The 21,194-nt window shown below is 33.7% G+C and overlaps 1 protein-coding gene across 7 annotated transcripts in view; it reads right to left on the minus strand.

The window, feature by feature from the left end:
• The window catches only part of LOC118181805 (uncharacterized), a 55,010-nt gene extending 34,229 nt beyond the window's left edge, over positions 1-20,781 (minus strand). Inside the window, exon 1 of one of the 7 annotated variants that reach the window (XR_004756957.2) lies at positions 20,645-20,665. Coding sequence is in view for 2 of the 7 variants with exons in the window: in XM_085808901.1 (XP_085665027.1) it covers positions 20,645-20,712 (68 nt within the window). In the remaining 5 variants the exon portion in view is untranslated. Of the gene's footprint in view, positions 1-1,797; positions 1,832-12,989; positions 13,249-20,644 lie in introns of those variants that run through there. The other 6 variants (XR_015038865.1, XR_004756959.2, XM_085808899.1 and 3 more) reach the window with 6 other exon arrangements.
• Between the last annotated feature and the right edge of the window lie 413 nt (positions 20,782-21,194).

The raw sequence follows: 21,194 nt of genomic DNA on the forward strand, positions 1-21,194 counted from the left end.
CAAGCAACCCTCACCAGTGGTCTAGTGGTTAAGACAGCTGAATACTGGTGGTTAGACCTGGGGCCGAACTCGGCAAACGGGTTGGCTATATGGTTGGTTTTCGTGTTTTTCTCTATGTGGAATGTGAATACGAGTTAGTCTTCCTTAGATTTTCCACGAAGGCATTCCTTCCCTTAGGCAGATAGTCCTCATAAGCTTTGCCATAATCAAATAACCGAACCTAATCTTACTACAATCAATTTACAGAAACACATATTAAAAGTCAACAAACTTTTATTTTAATCATTGTTGTTGTTGCCAATGCTCACTTGTCTGACATATAGTCAGCCCATGCCCACGAAATTTCTTGTGGCAAGGAGCGCAAGTTTACGCCTGCCGTTGGCAACAGTCTTGAGCACTTTACAGGTGACGGTGAGATTTAGCTCTGTTCCGCCCCCAATTCTGATGGAGAGCACCCCAGGGGGGAGGGACGGGTCCGATGGTCTCCTACCCCTCTTCCTCTATCACTAACCGCTAGAAAGGACTTTCGGCTCGCCGCATATTTAGATTGCCCAATGCAGCACAGACACTATACATTTACAAACATCCATGCCTTCTCCGGGAATCCAATCCGGGCAGTCAGCGACGCTAACCACCGGGTGGCGCATTTGATCACTTTTTGTGGTTAACAATTTAAACGAGAACCAGAGACTAAAGGGTTAGTTACGTATTAACAATATCGATAACAATCACGTAGCCTTGAAATATATAAGAGTATAAATTTCATTAAAACAAGATTTTTAGGTAATCAGCTATAGAACTGTTTCTTAGGACTCCAACGGAATTTGGTGAGGCCTCCGACCAACGTTAACTTTTCAACGTGGATAGCTGGATCGGCGGTAGCAATCCCCAGCAAGATTGTGGATTAGCTGGTAAACACCTTCCGATATTATCGGAAGCAATCATTAACAGCAAAGTTTTTTTCACGTGACATAGCTTGAGTTTCACTTAATATTCGCTAACGTTTAAACACTCTTGCGCCCTATACACATTTGCACAGCCTTCTGTTATGAACGAATACATGTGACGTGGCTATAAGGAAACGTAGGATGTGTTAACTCGAGCTTAAAAGTTAGAATAGCTTAAAATAATAACTCAAGAAAGCATAACTTTATTAACAATCTTGAACAAACTTCAGACAATATATTCAGCTGTTGGTTTCCTGCGTATATGTGCGATGTGGATGGGAGAAGGGGCTAGAGGGATAAATCAAACGAACATAACGCTTTTCCAAAATGAGAAAACTATTTATCTTTTAAACTTTTTTATCTTCTATTCATGAATGAAAAGTCAGAGCAAAAATTATTATAAATAAAATATTTGAATTCAAATTGACCCAGGAACAGCGTGTAATTTCTAGGGCTGTATTACCTCCTAAACTGGCAAGGCCCAGACCTAGAGCCCCAGTTTTAGACGGCCACAAAAATCATCCCATAATTCCCCATAATCCAGTTTCTTTCTTTTCTTTTTCCTTTCCTTTTTTTAATAACCCCACAACAGCAAGAAATGTGGATGCAAGGTTCACACGAAATAATTCTAATTCTGTAATTAGAACCCCTCAGACTAATTTAATTAGGTTCTGTTTATGTATATTGTACATGCACAAAGCTAGAAATTAAAAATGAAAATAATTTATGTATGCAAAGAAAATATGCTTTTACCAAATTTGACTTATAAAGCTTAAATAATTAAATTCTGTTAAAATGGGCTAAAACCTAATCCCGAGCAATAAATGATGGCAGAAATAAGGTAGCTTACCATAGACGAAATCCTTCAAAATGGTGAATTTTCAGAGTACCATGAAATCTAATTTTTGGATAAATTTCCTTTTATTATGCGCATTTTGCCTGATTTTTCCCCCTTCTCCCACAGTGACATTCTTCTGCTACTTCCTTTAACTGACATCTGCCGAACTCTGTGTTTCATGTATTCCTCTTAGAAATAGTTGAAGGATTTCCAGACAAAGGTTAAAGCTTCATGTTCTTTGTTCAAAATCATTGGATTCAGTGCATGACTGTTAACAATACTCCGAGTATTCTGTCTTGCTCTTGTATCTGAATTTCCGCGTTTCAAGACGCGTGGCGAAAGTTCATGAAACAGAGATGCGACATTTCATTTGTAGTCATTCAAAATTATGCTAAATTTCCTCTAAGTTAATTACCTGTAAAAAGTTCTTTTGAGAATATGCTGAGTAGTGACTCAAGCTAATTTCCAATTGTTCTTTCGGGTGTGTTTACTCCATACCCACGCTGTCTTAATAAATCACTCGCTTCATCTCCTTTTGATTATTATTTTTTAGTATTACCCCTCCTAACATTCTTGTGACCGCTAACTGTAAATTTGTTTTGTATAATAAATCGATCAAACTGTCATGTATGCAGTGATGGATTGTGTAAATAGCTTTACTAGAACTTCAACAAATTATATATATAAACTGGATCTTGTTTGAAACGTCAAACAATATCCCCTTTCTTGAGTGCAAAAAACAATAAATTGATATAATTCCTATCGCTTTACTGTAAGATAATTAAAACTGTTCTATCATTATTTTTGGATGAAACTTCAAGGCTGATTGGATTGAGCGTAAAAACATACTTATTAATAGCGACAGTTGCATTGGATTATCCAAACGTGATACAAACTCATATACTATACCATCTCTGGCAAAATGTCTTGTCTTCAGAAGAAAAATTTAGTGCCTCTATATCTAAGATTGTCTCATGCCCATGGTATTTTCCACAGCACAGAAGAAGTGATAAGGACCCCAACGGCCGAGCGGTAAATGTCGCTGAAGCATTAGTAGTTCGGTCCGGGGTTCCAGCCCATGCGAACGGGTTGGCTGCGTGGGCGTTTCCGTGATTTTCCCCCATGTGTAACAAAGATGCGAGTCAGTTTGCTTTGAAAAGTCCTCCGTGGCGCATCCCTCCCTTTCAGTATAGAGCTGGAGATAATAAATAAATAGAAAAGAAGTGATAATAAATGAGAAGATGACTGGGGAAGAAAAGGTATGCTGCAGCAGCTTGCATTTCAAAAGCAAATATTGCATCATATATCTTTTCACTGAGTGTCGTTTGGCACCATGCTTCTTCGTATTCACGAATGCTGGCAATTTCTGATGTAAGGAAATCTGTACTCATGTTAGTTGCTAAATATATGCCATTTTAGTTTTCAATGTAATGGTTTGACTTTGAGGAAAGAACTCGTGCTACACATTATAAGGCGTTGTTCACAACAAAACCTCCTTGGAATTAACTGGAGGCTTAGTAGGAACGACAACCATCGGCAATGGTCACTAATATGACCGTTAATGTTTGTTAATAGTATATTGGCTCCATCACATGTCAGCAAGAAATTTAGACCTTTTGTGATGGAAGGGGATTGATGGACTGATAGTTTCTGAAGAGTTTTGCTGTCTGTTAGTGCGTGCAGTAGTCACTTTTCTAAACTTCTCCATGTTCCTTGGTTCATGAAAATGCAAACAAATGTTTTCTGCTATTGCGCTGAAATTTTCTGACACTTCCAGATGTGCACGGGAAGAAGCTTAACCGACGAGGTTTTCCAAATCATTGTCTATAATGACAAGTGGTCTTCCGGATCATATCGATGCGCCTCATCCAGCGAATCACCAATAAAACAGAAATTTCAGAATTATCTTCATGAAGTATGATTTGTTACTGCACTGCATTCAAGCACAATGCTTATTTTACGATATGCCACAGAGCTGTTTGTTGTTGCTTTGCGTTTGTGCAATAAATGCTCTCGAATAACGATATATTTCACAGACAAAAAAAAAAAAGGGGGGGTCTTCTTTGCAATGAAAACTGAGCTGTAAAACTTCTCAGGTAGTAAACCTTACCTGTGAGCTGTTCAATACGTAAAAGTGAGTCATTCATACACATGCACGTACGATCATGTAGACGGTTGCGTCAAACATCCCCGGGTAGTGGCAGACGGTTTTGGTTACATCAGTTTGCAGCTGAGGTTTGCTCGTTTCTGACGACTCGTTATTTACGTTCATGTGCTCGTGCTATGTTTTCTACTGTTTTTTAGAGTAAAAATTTGAAAATATGTTATAAAGAACAAAAAAGGATATTTTTAAATACTTCAAGGCCATTATTTTAAATTTAAATACTGGATTTAGTTTAGGTTAAACTAATTGATTAAGGTAAAGCATCCGAGAACGGGGGAAAGATGCCTTCGTGGGAGAAATTTTAAGGCTCAATTTGGTTTATTTAATTATGGCAAAGCACTCGAGGGCTAGCTGCTAAAGAGGAGGAATGCCTTCGTGGAGGGTTTTCTTTAACGGAAATTGGCTCGCATACACGTAACGCATGGGAAAAACTATGAAAACGCACATGCAAATCAGCTCATTCGCCGGGATTAGAGCCCCGAATCGAATCGAACTACCAGCGTTAAGCGACTTTACCGCTCGGCCGCTGGCGGGCTGGAAATTTTAACGGAACTAGCTCGTATTCATCCTTCGTTAAATATGGAGGAAATTTACGAAAATCCCCAAGCGCCAGTTTTAGGTGGCTAGAAACAGCCATGACTCGGGCGTTCCTGCTAGCGATTTCTTCGTCAAGCAGTGAAACATTTTTATTAAAAGTAAATACATAAAGACCTGTGGTTTCAAACTTACTTTCGATTTCCGAAGATTAACTGAACTGACCTATTCCGGATCGGATATTTTCTTCTTAAAGGTGAAACTTGAAACTGTGAACTTGACAACGTTTCTTATTTATGCAAATACTGTAATCCTTAATTTGTTTTAAAAATTCGGGCTTTAAAAATCCGAGTTTAAAAAATATTAAGTTGTTAATACAATATAAAACAGTTTAGGCTTTCTGTTCTATATGCGCTGGTTGAAACTTAAAATAGAAAAACATCTCAGTAAAGTGTGGGGAAGAAACTGAAAATCCAGGGCTCAAGCACTCAATCGCGAGGTTTGCAACTTGGTATTTTAACTTGTTTTGCTAGAAATACCTCTTTCAATTGAAGGAATACTTTTTTTTCGATTAGATATTTTTCAAACTTAGCTTTCCCCCCTCCTCGTTTGCAGATTTTTTCTTAATAACTAAAAGAATGCTACTCAATTTAATGAAGCTGATGCTGAAGCTTATAGTCCATTCTGTGGGAAAATAGTATTGCTTAAGTAATGCTACATTAAGTAGATAATCATTAGTATTGTAAAACGTAGATCCCTCCGATTAGCTGTGTAAATAAAATTAATTGTGCCAACTTATTAAAGGTGCAAAAGGAAAATTAAATCCAAATGGGTGTTAATTCAATGGTTAAAGTAATTGAACCGCTAAATAAGCTTTACGTATATTACAATATGCTACATATGGGGAAAACCCTACAAAATCCCATGTAATTATGCGTTAATTCCATTACAAATGAACCTGTTATGCGTTCAATTAATTTTCTTATCCGTAAACTATTAGCTCGATTTTTATTTGTCTTGTAAGGATCCTAAGTTTTACTAACGTTTATTTTATTTTAAAACTGTACTATCACTTCTTATTTTCTACTTCCGGCCAGAATTAAATGTTTTAACTTGTTTATGCAAATTGTCTTGCTAACGCCAAGTACTTAAGTTGTGGCTTTTTGCCAAGAGAGAGAGAGAAGGAGTTATAGGAAGTAAGCCGCTTGCCACTCTAGTTTTACGAGTTTTCACTCTGTTGCTGGTTGCCTTTAAGGCCAGACGTTTAGCCCTCTTGATAGTTGCAAACGTATCGTAGTTTAAGCAGCTCGGCGTACTACATACGTACCTTTTTTAAATAAAGGCCAGTCTTAGTGCCAGGCATTTGTATACTAATTCAAAGTTAGTTTTTTAGTTAGAGTTTTAGTTAGTAGTTTTTATATTCTTACGTTCAGACCACAAGTGGTTGGTCTTTGTCTTCCGAAGCTCGGAAGATCCTGTAAAAGATTGAAAATAAAGGGTTTCGTATACCCTTCCTGCTTGTGCTGTCTACTTCACACCTTCTTGAACATAGCTTGAGTAAGCTCCCTGTTCCTATTCAGGACCATTTATATTTCCAAAGCAAATCAAGAGAAATACAAGTCCTGAGAGTCTGTTTTTGTCCGGTAAATTCTTGCTCACGAAAGGTTGCTTCCGTGTTCAATATGAATTACCAGTTTTATCTCAACATTAAAATAAATGAATAAAAATAAAGCAAAAGAGAAGAAAGCAAGACGTTGATATGTTTGATGTGGTGACTTATCCTCACTTGTCTGAGAGTAGCATCAGAACAAGCCTGCGAAATTCTTCTTGGCAAGAACAGGAAGATTAAGCCTGTCCTTGGTAAGAGCCATGAGCACCATACCGGTGACAATACTTCACCCAGTTCCTCCCGCAGTTTTGAAGGAGAGCTCCTGGGGGGCGGGTTCGAGGATCTCCTACCCCTTTTCCCCTACCATACACCTCTCGAGAGGACTTTCGTCTCGTCGCATATTTAGAGTGCTCCCATGATACTATACATTTACAAATCCATGCCTTCTTCGGGATTCGAACCCGGAATAACTATACGTATCCCTAACCACTGTATCGTGTGGGCGGCCAATAAAGGGTTTTGTTACACATTCAAAACTAAGTATTTATATACGCATTCTACGTTAGTCGATGTTAAAAGTGCCTTTCGTTTCATGTAAGTAAAATTATACTCAAGCATACAAAATTTTCAGAAGAGTAAAAGTGTTTTTGGTATGTATTTCATGAAATGGAATTCTGCCCCACTTCGGCATATTAGCTATGCCTTTATTTGATCCGCGGCAAGTTCCCGGTCATTTCCATTTGCAAACGGTTTCGTAGACGGTTAACAAGACAAAGCCCTTAAAACAACGATGTAATCCCCACTCTGAGGTTGTTAGGTCACTAGGTCAGCGAAAGCAACCTAAAGCGATTCTTTTTTTCCTCAAGTGTGAAACTCGCGTGCTTGGATTTTTGCGCGTGGGAAGAAAGAAGATGAAAAGTCAGAAATAAAATAAATAAATATAATATTATCATAATAGCAAACTTTATCTTCCTAACCGTGATTAGCAAGAAGAATATAACTCATACCACATTTTTTAAAGCTATAAAATAATGTCTCCCCTTATTTTCCGCCTCGTTTCGGAACTTAATTACATCTCTGTGAATCAGGGGCGATATTAGTGGAAACCATTATCGAGATGATTGCTTGCCTTTATTACAAGTCAAAATAAGTATGTTGTCTGGGTTATGTTATATTATTTTTGAAATGAAAAATGCATAAGTACTTTCATAATGATTTACCATCGTATAAAACAAAAAAGGTACTTCTCTTATAATGTCGCAGTGTAAAACTGTGATTCTTGCCGTAATCCCAAATAAAAGAAACTGTGATATTTTATTCATTAATTATTTATCATTAATTTTCTTAAATTTATTATTATTTATTTAAGTTTATTTCAGTTATTAACTATTTAGAGTTGCATAAACTTATTTCTTTTTCACCTTTCCTGAAGGTTTTAAATAGGGCTGTGTTATTCCTAATTTAGAAATTAAAGCACTGAATTTAACATTATAATAATCAATACCTAATGCATAAATCTTTCTGTAGCTGATTTTTTCTAAACTTTTTTAACCATTGCATTATGTTGCTGTTCATATCATTCATTATACATGCATCTTAGCAAGTGTTGCCGTTTCGCTAAACACAGGACCTTTAATTATCTTCTATGCGGCATGAAAAATTATTTCTAAGTGTACTACTTTCTAAGTGTCTACTACTAACTAAGTGTTGCCCCGTAACATGACACGAGAACTTTAATTTTATCTCTCAAATTAGAGCTTACCAAATTTTGTTGTTTGAAAGCAATAAACGCAGTTCGTAACAATTTAAAGTTCCATTTTTTTGTAATGTATGTAACTGATGTAATTTAAAATACATATAATTTTAACTCATACAGATGATAATTTTTATGAACCATTTCGGCAACACTATAATTTTAGAAAATGTTCCTAAGGCCATATATTACACCTCGGTACAGAGTCGTCTTTATTCTAGTTATCTAAACAGTTGTTTTACGTTCTTCGAAAGAAAAAAAAAAAAAAAAAAAAAAAAAAAAATGCAATCTAAAACATTCAGTTTTTAAGTAACTAGGGTATTGTGCGTTCTTGTGGTGGTATTTAGACTGTCCAGCTGGCAATAAGAAGATCCGTGGTTCCACCGAGGGCCTATTTGGTTTTCTCAGGTTATCTGCTCCAAATACTTACTCTACATAAAAAAGTCCACTGGCGACCAAACTAACTTTACACAGCTTTAAGCAACGCTTTAAGAGACAACATTATTCGTTTTTCTTGTTAAAAAAAAAAGGTGTCCGCCTAAAATATCGCTGACGAAAACGTCGCGGAGAAAACAACGCCAGGTGAAAACGTCTTTTAGGCAAATCTCATTTGCCTCAAACTGGAGAAATATTTAACTACCACCTTTGAGATATCCGATTTGCAATATCCAGCACTAAATTATAATTCACCCCCAGTCTGTCAAAATCAAAAATCTCCTAAAAATTGACAATATTTTGAGTTAAATGTTAAGGTACGAAATAATAATTTTCCTGCTATTATCGAATGCAGGTAGTCAGGTTAACGTAATCTCTGAAAATAATTTTAGTTGCATCAATAATTTTGGAACTCTCGGAAATGAAAATTCACGAAAATCATTGTCTGACTCTGGAGGTCTTCCTATCATGAAATTAATTAAATTGCCACGCGAAACTATAAGATTAAGTAAAGATATGGTATTAAATGTTGTTAATTCTCATGTAAATTATTTATTGTTATCTTAAGTTCCTTTGTTTGAATTCCATTTGAATTTTACTGATTATGAGGTATATCAGTTAAAGAGAATTATAAATAAATGTGTGCATCTAAGTAATCCTTTTGAGAGGAATTTCGTATACTTAAATGAAAATACTGAAAATGAAGAAGACAGGTTTAATAATGTTGAAGAAATTAATGAGTGGGAAAATTCTTATGCAAATGACAAGTCGAAAAAATTTATGAATGATTATAGTCATATATTTGCAAAAAGTAAGTATGATGTGGGTTTTGTTAATGTTGAACCTTGTAATGTTCTTCAGTACTTTGTCTATGTTAAAATGTGGAGGAACCTAGTAAACTAATTAGCGAATTATCGCTGAGTTTGTCGTCATTTACGACAAAGTCTCAGGAGGGGTTAAAATGCCCTTTTATTCACTCAAAGAAATAATAAAAGATGGCCCCTTCTCGGGCTTACAGGAAAGCCTCCACTCGCGTTTTTATAGCAGGATAAGAAAATAAGAAAATAATCTAATACTAAACTAAATAGGCTTAGCTGACGCTAGATACAAATATCTAACGTAATTGGCCCTTAATTTAACCTAGCCGGCGATTATCAACAAGCACGTACAATACGGCCGAACGTAACAGATTAAGTAACGAAGTAGTCAAAGGCCAAACACGCGCCTCTAAGGACTCCTAAGCACATCAGGTTATTTTGAAGCAGGAGACATGAAAAATGAGCAATGGGCTCACCAGGACTTGAACCACGGACCTCTCGAATACGCGCCAAGTGTGCTGACCACTACACCACGAAGGCATGCTACGAAGGCGGAAGAAATGCCTTATACCCTTAAATGCTCTTTCTATTTGCATAAAACAAGATACTAAAATCTCATTCTGGTAGGGAATAGTAGATGGGAAACGAGAATAGACAGTAAAGCATGTTTAAACTTAAAATAACTGTTATAAACTTAAAGTAACCTCTATAACCTCCAAAAGTAATATTAGCTTCAGAGCTTCTTATTGCTTACAGACTACATAAAGGATCCCCTAAAGATAATAATGAATTATAAAACAAATAGAAGAATTATTATCATAAAACTATCATGTAGCAACTACACGCGTTAGAAAGAGGGATGCATTCGAAAAAGTGCCGACACATTAAATGGAATGTGGGAGACTATCAAAAAGTTTAGGTTTCAATTGAAATCTTATTGAATGATTAGCTGAAAGGTATCTGTATTGCAGCGTTATGTAAGATCATATGATACTTATTAATTTTGAAATGACGCAGTTAAGTTGATATATTATAACTAGTTGCCTTTTTTAAGAAAGAAAGGGGAAATGCCGAAATGTAAAAAAATACGTCGATAGAGAGGTATGTAGGTATTGAATTCGCTTAGGTATTTCTTTACTTTGAATATTTTAGCTAGAGTAAAAACTATTTTTGTTCTGTATTTGATTAAGTATGGCAATCAAGAATTTCTCCTTATTCTTTACTTGCCTCGATGATCCACCTGACTAACCTGACAAAATAAGGTTTCACACAAAAAATGCCACATTATATAAGTGTACCGTCCAGGGCGGATCACTCCTTCCGTACACCACTGCTTTCAGTATTGTATAAAGTGTCCGGCGAAGTTAAAAGGTAATGGCTGTTGTTGAAATAATCAATTTAAATATGCCAGAACAACGCTAAATGAAACACGAAGTGCATACCCAATCACTATTTAAAAACTACTGGTACCGGATGACTGATTGCTCAGAAGAGTGCATTTGGTAAGTTTTATTAAATTCTTCGCAACCATTTGGTGAACCTAGTGAGGACTCCAACGTAGGTAGGGAAGTAGAAACGAATAAAAGAAATCGATATTTTCTGCGAGAGATTTTAATTCATTTTACAGATTCATTGTAGCACCAAATGAATTACAAATGATGAAACGTGTATTTCTTACTACCCGGAAATAAGACACTGTAAAGATAAACTGGGGAAAAGACTTTAAAAATAAATGAAGAAATCTTACGCAACCATGCCGTTTGTCTGGCAGGAGTACTCAGAATGCATAATAATTATATAATTATTGATAATCTACTTTGTATAATAATATCTTAGTTTTTCAAAGCAAGTATTTTAAGGATATCATTGCTGTACAGTATTTTAAAAATGCTGCTCATTATTGCTTCATAATATGTTAGAAAAGTGCTTTAAATTTATTTTCTTTTCATTTCATGAAGTAACAGGCAGATGAAAGAAAGTTCTCATAAATTTAAATGAAAACTGAATCTCTTAACTCTTCAGTGCATTAAGAGTTCTAATAATAATAATAACAAAACATTAATAATAATAATAATAACAAAACATTAAGAATTTTAATACAGAAAAGTATTTTGGAAAAAAAAAAATGAGTGCCTAGGGAAAAAATACTGATTTCTTTTTTCAATGAGTGACTAAGTTGCAGTATCAAAAAAAAAAAAAAAAAAAAAAAAAAGTCACTAATCAAGTACTTTATCTTTTTACAATAAGTATCTAAAATACCCTATTCGACTTTGCACTAATCACGTTTCGCATTAAGAAAAAAAAGAGTGAAAATGTTAATGAAAAAAAATAAGAAGTCATGTTGTATACAGTAAGCATTTTTTTATATGGGTAAGTTAAATTTATGACAACAATGATATTATTACATTTCTTTAACCATCTGAGGAGTAGATGCTTCTTTTTATTATTGCTTATGGTACGTAATTATATATAATAAATGAGTAAACAACTATGTAAATTAAGCTTAAATGTTACGTAAAATGTTAAAGTTCTTATGCTGGGACAAAAAGCATTTTTCGGTTATAATTCGTTACGCAAAATCAGTAAGATTAAAAAAAAAAAGGAGGGGGGGGGGAAATGCATATCCAAAGAAATGACATGAAACAAAAGAATAAGTAATTGACTTTATTTACATACATTGACGTAAACTTTATTACATATTCAATGCCTATGTTTTTAAATCTAAACGAAAGGAGTAATTTAACAACATCGATGTAGGTGTATTTCCCTAATAAAGTTTCATTGCTTAAGAATTTTTCTAGTAGAGACTTTTCGACTTTCGTTTAGAAATTCTATATTTCAATTTATACGGCGCCTTAACGAAATCAGCTTTAACAATATAGAATCTAAAAATAATTTGCTAATAATTGTCGGTATCAATACATTAAAAATACAAATCGGAGTTAGAAGCTAATGAGATAAGAAACGAAAGAGAAATCTTGCCTTCCATTTGGCACGTGGGTTCAAAATAAGAGGTCAGTGAGAGACTGAGGGAATAGATACTTCTTCGCAAGTGTCAAGGGAAAGAATGAAAAACGGGGTAAAAACTAATTTGAGCGAATGGACACCCACAGCGTTCAGGTCATGGTCTAACAATATAAGTCTAACTGAAACACAAGAGGTCCACTGTTGATTTGTAAACAGAGCTTTGTCCATACCAAAATGATTAAGCCTTTCGGTCCGTGCAATGCAATGCAGAAGAATTCTTTGTGTGCCTGGAACACAGAAATATAAAGAGCTATGGACAGATAATCTTTTGAAACTAAGGTTATTTGTAACTAAGGTAACTTTTGAAACTAATCTTTTAAAACATGCAATATCGCATGTCGATGATTTTATTAAAGCGCGTGTAATAAAATGAGCACCTTTTATCGTCTGGATATTTAAAAAATTCTTTTGGAATCAATAAAATACAATTTTGAAAGATTCTCGCTACCTGTTTTTTAATATCATTATCTATACGCTACAGCTAATGACTTCATTATTTTGATTGTGACAAAGCCCGCTAGGCTATCTGCCAATCGGGAGGAATGTCTTTGTGGAGGAAGCTCTATGAGAAAATAATCGCTTATTTATGTTTCACATGAGGAAAATCACTAAACCTCACTCAGTCGTCTCGTTTGAACACCAAGAATACAACCGGGATGGAATTTCTCAGCCACTTTGCTATTGATCGGCCTGTGCCCTGTGAAAGCATATACGCTTTTCTAGGACACAGTAGTGTAATTTTTTGGACACGTGTATGCGTTAATAGGACAAAACAGTAGATTTTACTTAACGAATATAAGCGGTCGTAAGGTGAAAATGCTTAAGTTATAGTTTAGTTTAGTATAGTTTAATAAGACTACTTACTTTCCCTTTCTGAGAAGGTCCAGGATTCAATGCTCAGTCGATTTCAGGTCGTTAAAAGTTGAATATGTTGTTTATTGCAGGAGTTATTTCGGTTTAAGAAAATTAATCGCTAGCAGATCTTCAACAGAACTTGAATCAATTGCCACCAATTTCGAATTTTGTTAATAATCTTTGCTCAAGGTATGAGGACTTTGGTTTATTTTTGATCCAGTTGATTACATTTTCCTGAAATGGGCAGATTACAGAAATCTACTTTGTTCATAAGTCTTACCTCGTCATGTGTTCTTTTGTGTACAATGGAAACGGAATGAATCTAGAAAGCTGTATAACAGGAAATGCGGCATGAAACAGACCTTTTTTTTAACACATAAAACCGCGTCAAAAGAATGCAAAAGGAAAATTTTGTAAAAATAAAAGATATATATTTTTTTGTCTTTTGTCTAATAATTCATACGTGTATATACTTATCTTGTCATCAACAATTTCTTGTCACCGTGAACACAAGCCTTGTGCCATTTTTCAAGACTTAAAATTCCGAAATGTATTCTTTTTAAGGAAAGCCTACGCACTTCTATTCATATTTCAACTAAATTTTCCTTCTAATTCCTTTTGTTTAGTATCTTGCTCTCCGAACTTCATCAGATTTCGTCATACTTCTTTGATGAAATTGACATAAATAGTAAAACTTCAGTTAAATTAAAAATCAGCATAGAATTATATCTGTGCTATTAAGCCGTTTTGCGGTTTGAGAGGCAGATGAAGCTTATTTACTTATCTTTTTGGTCGAAAGCTTTTTATTGACTTCTTGCGTCATATACAAAATAAAGCAGATAAGAGTTAGCAAAACACAGTAGGAATTTCAGCATGGCTCTACTTCTATTTTTAGGCTTTTTCAGTCTTTTAAGGATAATAAGAGTCTTTTAAGACTAAAGTTTTTGCAAGTAATTTAGGCTTCAAAAGCTAACGAGTCAATTTGACATTCATAAAACTTTTGCTCTTAAAAAAAGATTTTTCTTAAAGTGTTAAGAGTATTTTTTTATGAATGATGAAACATAATAGATGAGATTCCACGTGACATTGTTAAGTATTTTCTCCCCCGTTTCCGCATGCCTTCGTGGTGTAATTGGAAGCATTCTTGACGCGTATTCGAGAGGTCCAGAGTTCAAGTCCTGGCGAGGGCATTGCTGATTTTTCATGTTTTCGGCTTCAAAGAAAAACCTAATGTTTCTACAAATGACGCCCGAGCTAAAAGATTGTGAACAGTAATTCGTCACCACCAGGGTTTGGCAATTGGGTCCCCTAATCCCCAGGCTCCCTTTAAAAGGAAAAGTATATAAAGCATTTTCTCCCCCGTTTCCGCATACCTTCTTGGTGTAATTGGAAGCACTCTTGACGCGTATTCGTGAGGGCCAGGGTTCGAGTCCCGGCGAGGACATTGCTTCTTTCTTGTGTCTCCTGCTTTTAAAGAAAACCAATGACTGCATTTTTTAGTATTTTATTGATAATACTATTTATGAACATGCAACAGGGATCAATTTCTTTAAGACGCCTGCCAGAATTTTTAAGAAAATACTGAACAACATAATTTATAAATCACTGCTATCAACTTTTATTCCGACAAATCAGTTTATCAATAAATCAGGAAATATTGGCATATCACCATATAAATTTGATAATAATGCGTTTTTACTAACTTTTGATCAGTTATATCTTTTGAAAATCATCGACATACAAGCAAATTTTTCTGGACATGACAACAAATTTTGGAATTAGGGATTACGTTGCATACGTGTATCTTTGCCTGCAGAAACGCGTGTAATTTTCATTGAAAATGTGCTAAAGTAAGCTAGCATATCTTTATCAAGTACTGCACTAATAACTACAGTTGGAGCTTTGGAGGTGAAGAAGATAATTAATATGAATAATGCAAATCATACCATCAAACTTCTTTCCAATAGAAATAATTCAGACGACACTGAAAACGAAGATTAGTCAAGCGTCAACTTAACAGTGTAAAAATGATTATGCGATGAAAACAGCGAATATTTTGAAAATAATGGTAATGTGCTTGAAATATTGCACAGCATAATTACTAATTCCCTTTTAAATCCGTTACAGAATATGGTGTCCGCCGATAACATCGCGCAAAAACATCGCGGACGAAAACATCGCGGAGAAAACAACGCAAGGCGAAAACGTCGTGCTACAAAACATCGTGGGAGAAAACATCGCAAAGAGAAAACATGGCAGTTCTAAAACATCGTGGTACAAAACATCGTCGTCGAAAATAAAGCGGTTCAAAAACTTCGCAGTTTGAAAACATCGTCGTCGAAAATATCGTGGTAAAAATAAAGTATCTACAAATCATCGCATGACGATAACATCGCAGACATGCTTTTTTTCAGGTTTTAATAATTGTAAATAGATATTCCCATAATGATTTGTGAGGGCAAGGTATAAAGAAGGATAATTTTTACTTTCACATTTTTTATTAACTAATAAATTTTTTGCTGAAAAAGTAAGAAGGAAACTTAAGCATAGAAAATTAAATGCGTTTTATAGATTATACTTTTCATGAAAAATTACCAGTAAAAACTTCATAAAAATGATTTATTAATGGTCTTTGTTAGTTAACTATGCCGGTTTAAAATTCTATTAAGTGCTATAAGTTGCATTAATTTTCTATGCTTAAGTTTCCTTTTTATTTTCTCAGCAAAAATTTATTAATTATAAAAAATATGAAAGTAAAAGTTATCCTTCTTTCCATCTTGCGCTCACAAGTCATTATGGGAATATCCATTTACAGTTATTAAAGCATGTCTGAAAAAAGCATGTCTGCGATGTTATCGTCATGCGATGATTTGTAGATACTTTATTTTTTACCACGATATTTTCGACGACGATGTTTTGTACCACGATGTTTTAGAACTGCCATGTTTTCTCTTTGCGATGTTTTCTCCCACGATGTTTTGTAGCACGACGTTTTCGCCTTGCGTTGTTTTCTCCGCGACGTTTTCGGCTGTAACTACAGAATATACAGCTGAGTTTTGTGACAACAAAAATATGAGAAGTAATCAAATATTTTGTAAATCATCAACAAAAAATGACGGTATATTAAAAACATGTAAAATAAGAAAATGATAAATAATGATTCAATAGATAAGAACTAAGTCATAAGACTCGGTGCAATAGTTTACTCACTATGTTTGGAATGTTTCTCGACGATTAAAAATTGTGATAGAAAAGTATAAGATTTAAAAGTCTGATATAAATTTGATAGATAATTAATTTAAATTGTTATCTGACACAATATTAGAGTTTCAATCAACACAATATTAGAGTTCCACTGAAATTCATGCTTGATGAATAAACTAAAGCATAATTTAAATAATCAGCTTAAGAATGATTTGAGACGATATATAAAAGAAGAACAAGCTTTTTATTCTAATGATCTGCAATATCGTTTTGATCCCGATATCCAAAATTAGTATGGCAAAATTTATGGAGCTATGAACAAAACTAGTAAATCTGCAGGAACGAAGAAAATCGTAGAATGAATGAAATTCATATATAAAAATAAAACAGATGCTGTTGAATTTCTAGAAAAAACATAAGATTCTGATTCTCGATATTTTCTATGCCCAATTTCTTCTACCTGTACTGCTACTTTACCAATGAAGAAAACACTTCAATTCCCAATAAAGACCAAAACCAACTTACCCCAGAAGCAACTGTTTTGATGAAAAAGAAAAATTTTAATTTAAATCAAGCCGACAAAAAGAATTAAACTATTTTCTGTAGAAAAATATGTAACGGAAGTATGCGTTCAAATATTATATGAATTTTCTAATGATTAAAAGACCAGCAGATGGAGAATCTGTGAAAGCTTTTTCTGCGATCGGTTTATTTTGTATGAAAGTTAGATCTTAATATTCACTTTAAAATCCTTTATAAATATACTAAATTTGGGCAAAATTGGTGAGATCACGGTCATGCGCTCGCCTTGTTAAAATAAAAAAACTTCCAAGAAACACTAAAGCATTAAAGAACGCTATCATATTAGTCTTAAATCTAAGTCTAAGAAAGAAAATCAAGTTCAGTTTTAAAGTGGGGGGTCGACTTATACGCGGGGCCATAAAAAATTAAAAGAATCGTAAGTTGAAAAATTTCTTTTTTTAAAAATTTAATCGGTTTATTATTGATTGACAAACTGACAGATTTAAAAGAGGTAAAAGTCGTTCTTAATAATTTAAATTTTTGTTTTATTTTTAATGACGTACCTAATATAAATTAAACTATATTAATTTGAAATATGTGTAATGGATAAGTTTTATAAATATTTTAAATCTTGTAATTAATAAAAAATGTTTAGCGCCATATGTTACACAATTAATACATAAACCACTTAAAAGATTTTTACGATGTTTTATATTTTAAAAATATTTTTTAAACATTTAAAAGTTTTAATAGCAAACTCTTCTTTGACTTGTTAGACTATAATTTAAAGTTTTTATATTGCACTATTTTTTTTTTGTTTCATTTCCTTTTACTAAGCGGTTGTAGTTTATTAACCAGTCGTCGATAGTTCTTATTTTTCCATATTCCCGATTATCCGAACACTATTTAGTTCCGTTAATGCTAGTAGTTGTGAGCTTTTCTATATTATAATACTTCAATTCTCAATGGTTTTCCTCGTACACTTCGTTCTCAGGTATTAAGTATATGAATGTGTTTTTAATTTGTATTCACGTAGTTAAAAATTTGTAAGATTATTGCATCGTAATTTGATTTCCAATAAATGAAATAAGCTTTCTGTATAATTAGAACTTGTGTAGTACATGAAGTAGTGAAATAAGTTCTGTGCAATTAGAAATTATATTACTTAAGACTTTGTATAATTGAACCTCTAGTTCCTATATCCATTATTGTACTTAACTGTAACGTATTTAAATTGCATTGTATGAAATGAATGTTTAAATTATAGTATATTAAAGTATTTATTTGAATTGTATTTAAATATTTTAGATAAATATTTGCAAAACTATTGCATCTTGAAATTTTTTCCGGTGTATGAACTAATGAAACAACCTTTGTGTAAAATTAGAATTTGATAGTATATGAAATAATGAAATACACTTTCTGTAATAGTTAGAAATCATATTATTTAGTATAATTGAACTATGTTCTCTATATCCGTGATTGTATTTAACTGTAGAATATTTTAATTGTAATGCACCCAAAATTATGTATATAATTGCAATTTTTTGTAGTGTTTTCATGCTCATGTACTTTAGCTTATTATATTTAAACGTTCAAGTTTTATATTCATAAGTTTATTACATCATGATTTGGTATTTAGTGCATGAAATCTTAGAATGGCTGAATTGTAAAATTTCGAGATTTTACTTTTTGAAAAATCTCGTATAACTGTATGTATTAATATCATTATTGCAATATATTCAAATTCTGTTCCTAACTATATTAATTGTATTCTCTTTTACAATTATTGCAATATATTGCCGTGTAATCAATCTGTATGGTTTGCAGGTTATGGTAAAGATTATGGTTGTGGTAAACATTTGCAGTTTTAACGGTAGAAATTGAATCATATTCTTGAGTAATTTTGCAAAACTGAATAGATTAATGCAATATTTGTAACTGTATTGTATCTTCCTTTATATCTACTATGCACATATATGACTTAAATCACTAATTAAGGTTCGAACTTCTTAAACACCACTAACACATAAAATATAATATTTAGTAATTTTGTTACATTTGAGGTGGTACATTTTAGGTATTTTTTGGAAGCAGGCAAGATGAAAAATATGCAACGCCTTCGCCGGGAATCGAACCGCGGACCTCTCAATTACGCGCTGAGCGTGCAGACCACTACACCACGAAGGCTCGCTTAGAAGGCGGGAGAAATACTTTATAGTTTGTACAACCAATATTGGACAGGTAAGTTCAGTAACTTTATTCTATAGTACATTTCTTACGAATATGTAATCCCCATAGATTTTCGCTCCTGAAAAATTTCAGCCGCGACCTTTTTGAAACATTCTGCATTTTTACTTAATTTAGTTTTCAATTCTTTTAGCTGATGTATTGAAGCTTAAGGGTTTGGTCTTATAGTTATGCTAAGTAACAAAATTCTATCTTTGCAGTTTTATCATCTACTTAATTTCACCTAACCTGCACTCCTAAAAATTGTAAATGTAACTAAGTACTTTTCTGGTGAATTTTGTTGTGAATATCAATTTATAACACCTATTGTAATACAGCATCTTATTTATATCTCAAATCTTGTACGGAATCCTTTACAATATATTCTTAGGTAACAAAACTGTATTTGTTCTTCTAGCTATATTGATACAAAATTAATTTTGCATCAATATGGCTATAAGGTATTTCTTCCGCCTTCTTTCTCGGAAAAAGTGCTGCTCATTTTTCATGGCTCCTGATTCGAAATAACCTAATGACTCTACAGTGGGGCCCGAACTAAAAAGGGTTGTGAATGATGATTCTCCACCACCATAATCTGGCGACTGGTCCCCTAATCCCTAGGTGCCTTTTAAAAGGGGATGTATTTAAGGTACTTCTCCCGCCTTCTTAGCATGCCTTCGTGGTATAATGGCCAGCATGCTTGGCTCGTATTCGAGAGGTCCGAGGTTTGAGTCCCGGCGAGGGCACTGCTCATTTTTCATGTCTCCTGCTTCGAAACAACGTAATGACTCTACATGACCATTTGATAAATTTGGTTACATTTATAAATGTAACCAAATCGAAGTACTATATCATCCCTTGATCATCATATCAAATATTCAAATTGACAGCAGTTAAATTGTAACTCAATAACATTTTACTGTTCTAAGTAATGTCTCACTAACTAACTTTTTGCAACAGTAGGGTAACTTCTGCGGTATTTTAATATATTGCACATTTAAAATGTATTTTATAAAAAATTATACTTGAAATAGTGCCCATTAAAATTTTTTCTATGCGAACAACATATAAATGTTACTGTACAGAACTGTATGTAACTTCCGTGACTTTTGTCATCAATGAATGTCCGTCTGACCTGCAGGAATGACCTTTGGCTGCGGTCTCGCAAATAGTTGAAACGGACATCAATGGCTGGAAATATTAGCAACATGACAGCTGTCCAGTTGGCGGTATAAAGTGTAAAGTATATTTCATTCATATGAATTCACTTCTGACTTTCATAACTCGAGGAAGGAGAGTTTTTAAGGAGTTTTGCTTTAAATCAGAAAGCAGTCGATGTTCAAAGTTTGGAATCTTGGGTATGGGTTATAATCGCATATTTCTTCATTTTTAGGGTTCATTGCCATCGTAAAGCACAAAAACAAGTAAACGAGCCCTTAAATTTTGGCATAAGAGCTAGGAAGTGGTTTTAAGTAAACAACAGATTTATAATTTAGTGAATGTTATTAATCTCAATAAAATGAAATATTCAAAAAATGTTCAAGATATTTAAATTTCTTATTTATCACAGAGATTCACTATTCTACTAAATCTTCCAAAAGATTTATTTCTAAATTAAAATAAATTTTTTTAAATGAACAAGATGTAATGAATAAAAATTCTGTTCAAACTGATTTTCAAAAATCTATTAGAAAGTTTAAATATCATACCTGTGTTTCCTGTTCTTTTTTTCTTTTTTGCAGAGCTCAGTTGCTGGTATTCCATCAAAATAAATCATCTGTGATTTCCCTTCTATTTAATACACTCTTCCTTTCCTCCTCCCCTTCCTGGCCACACTTGCAAAATGCAGCAATCATAACCGAATTGCATAACTAGTCAGTCAAAATTCCATTTTGAGGTGCCTTGAAGTAACCTTCGAATAGCATTTTATTTGTTGTTATTCCACTAACCTTTCAAGATGGCCACCTGCCATTCATCCATTATCAAAATTCAGTAATAATGTCATTATTCTAAGATTGACAAGTTCTGAAAGGTGATTTCCTAACCATGAAGACATTTGTCTTGTAGGTCAGTTCCTAACCTTGAGAGTTTTCTTCATTTGCTTGTGTGCGAAAAATCAATCTTTGAGTTTCCAAACCTGCTTTGAAAAAGGAGAGTGTAGTTTATAATACTCAATAAAGTGGTTTGTGCAGTAGAAACCCATTTAACCTTATCACAGACATCCGGAACTCTTGTTATCTGCATCACTTACAGTTCTTT

This window comes from Stegodyphus dumicola, chromosome X2 (assembly GCF_044657685.1).
Source record: "Stegodyphus dumicola isolate Sdum_Otavi_A_Nest chromosome X2, ASM4465768v1".
In the NCBI taxonomy this organism is placed as follows: domain Eukaryota; kingdom Metazoa; phylum Arthropoda; class Arachnida; order Araneae; family Eresidae; genus Stegodyphus; species Stegodyphus dumicola.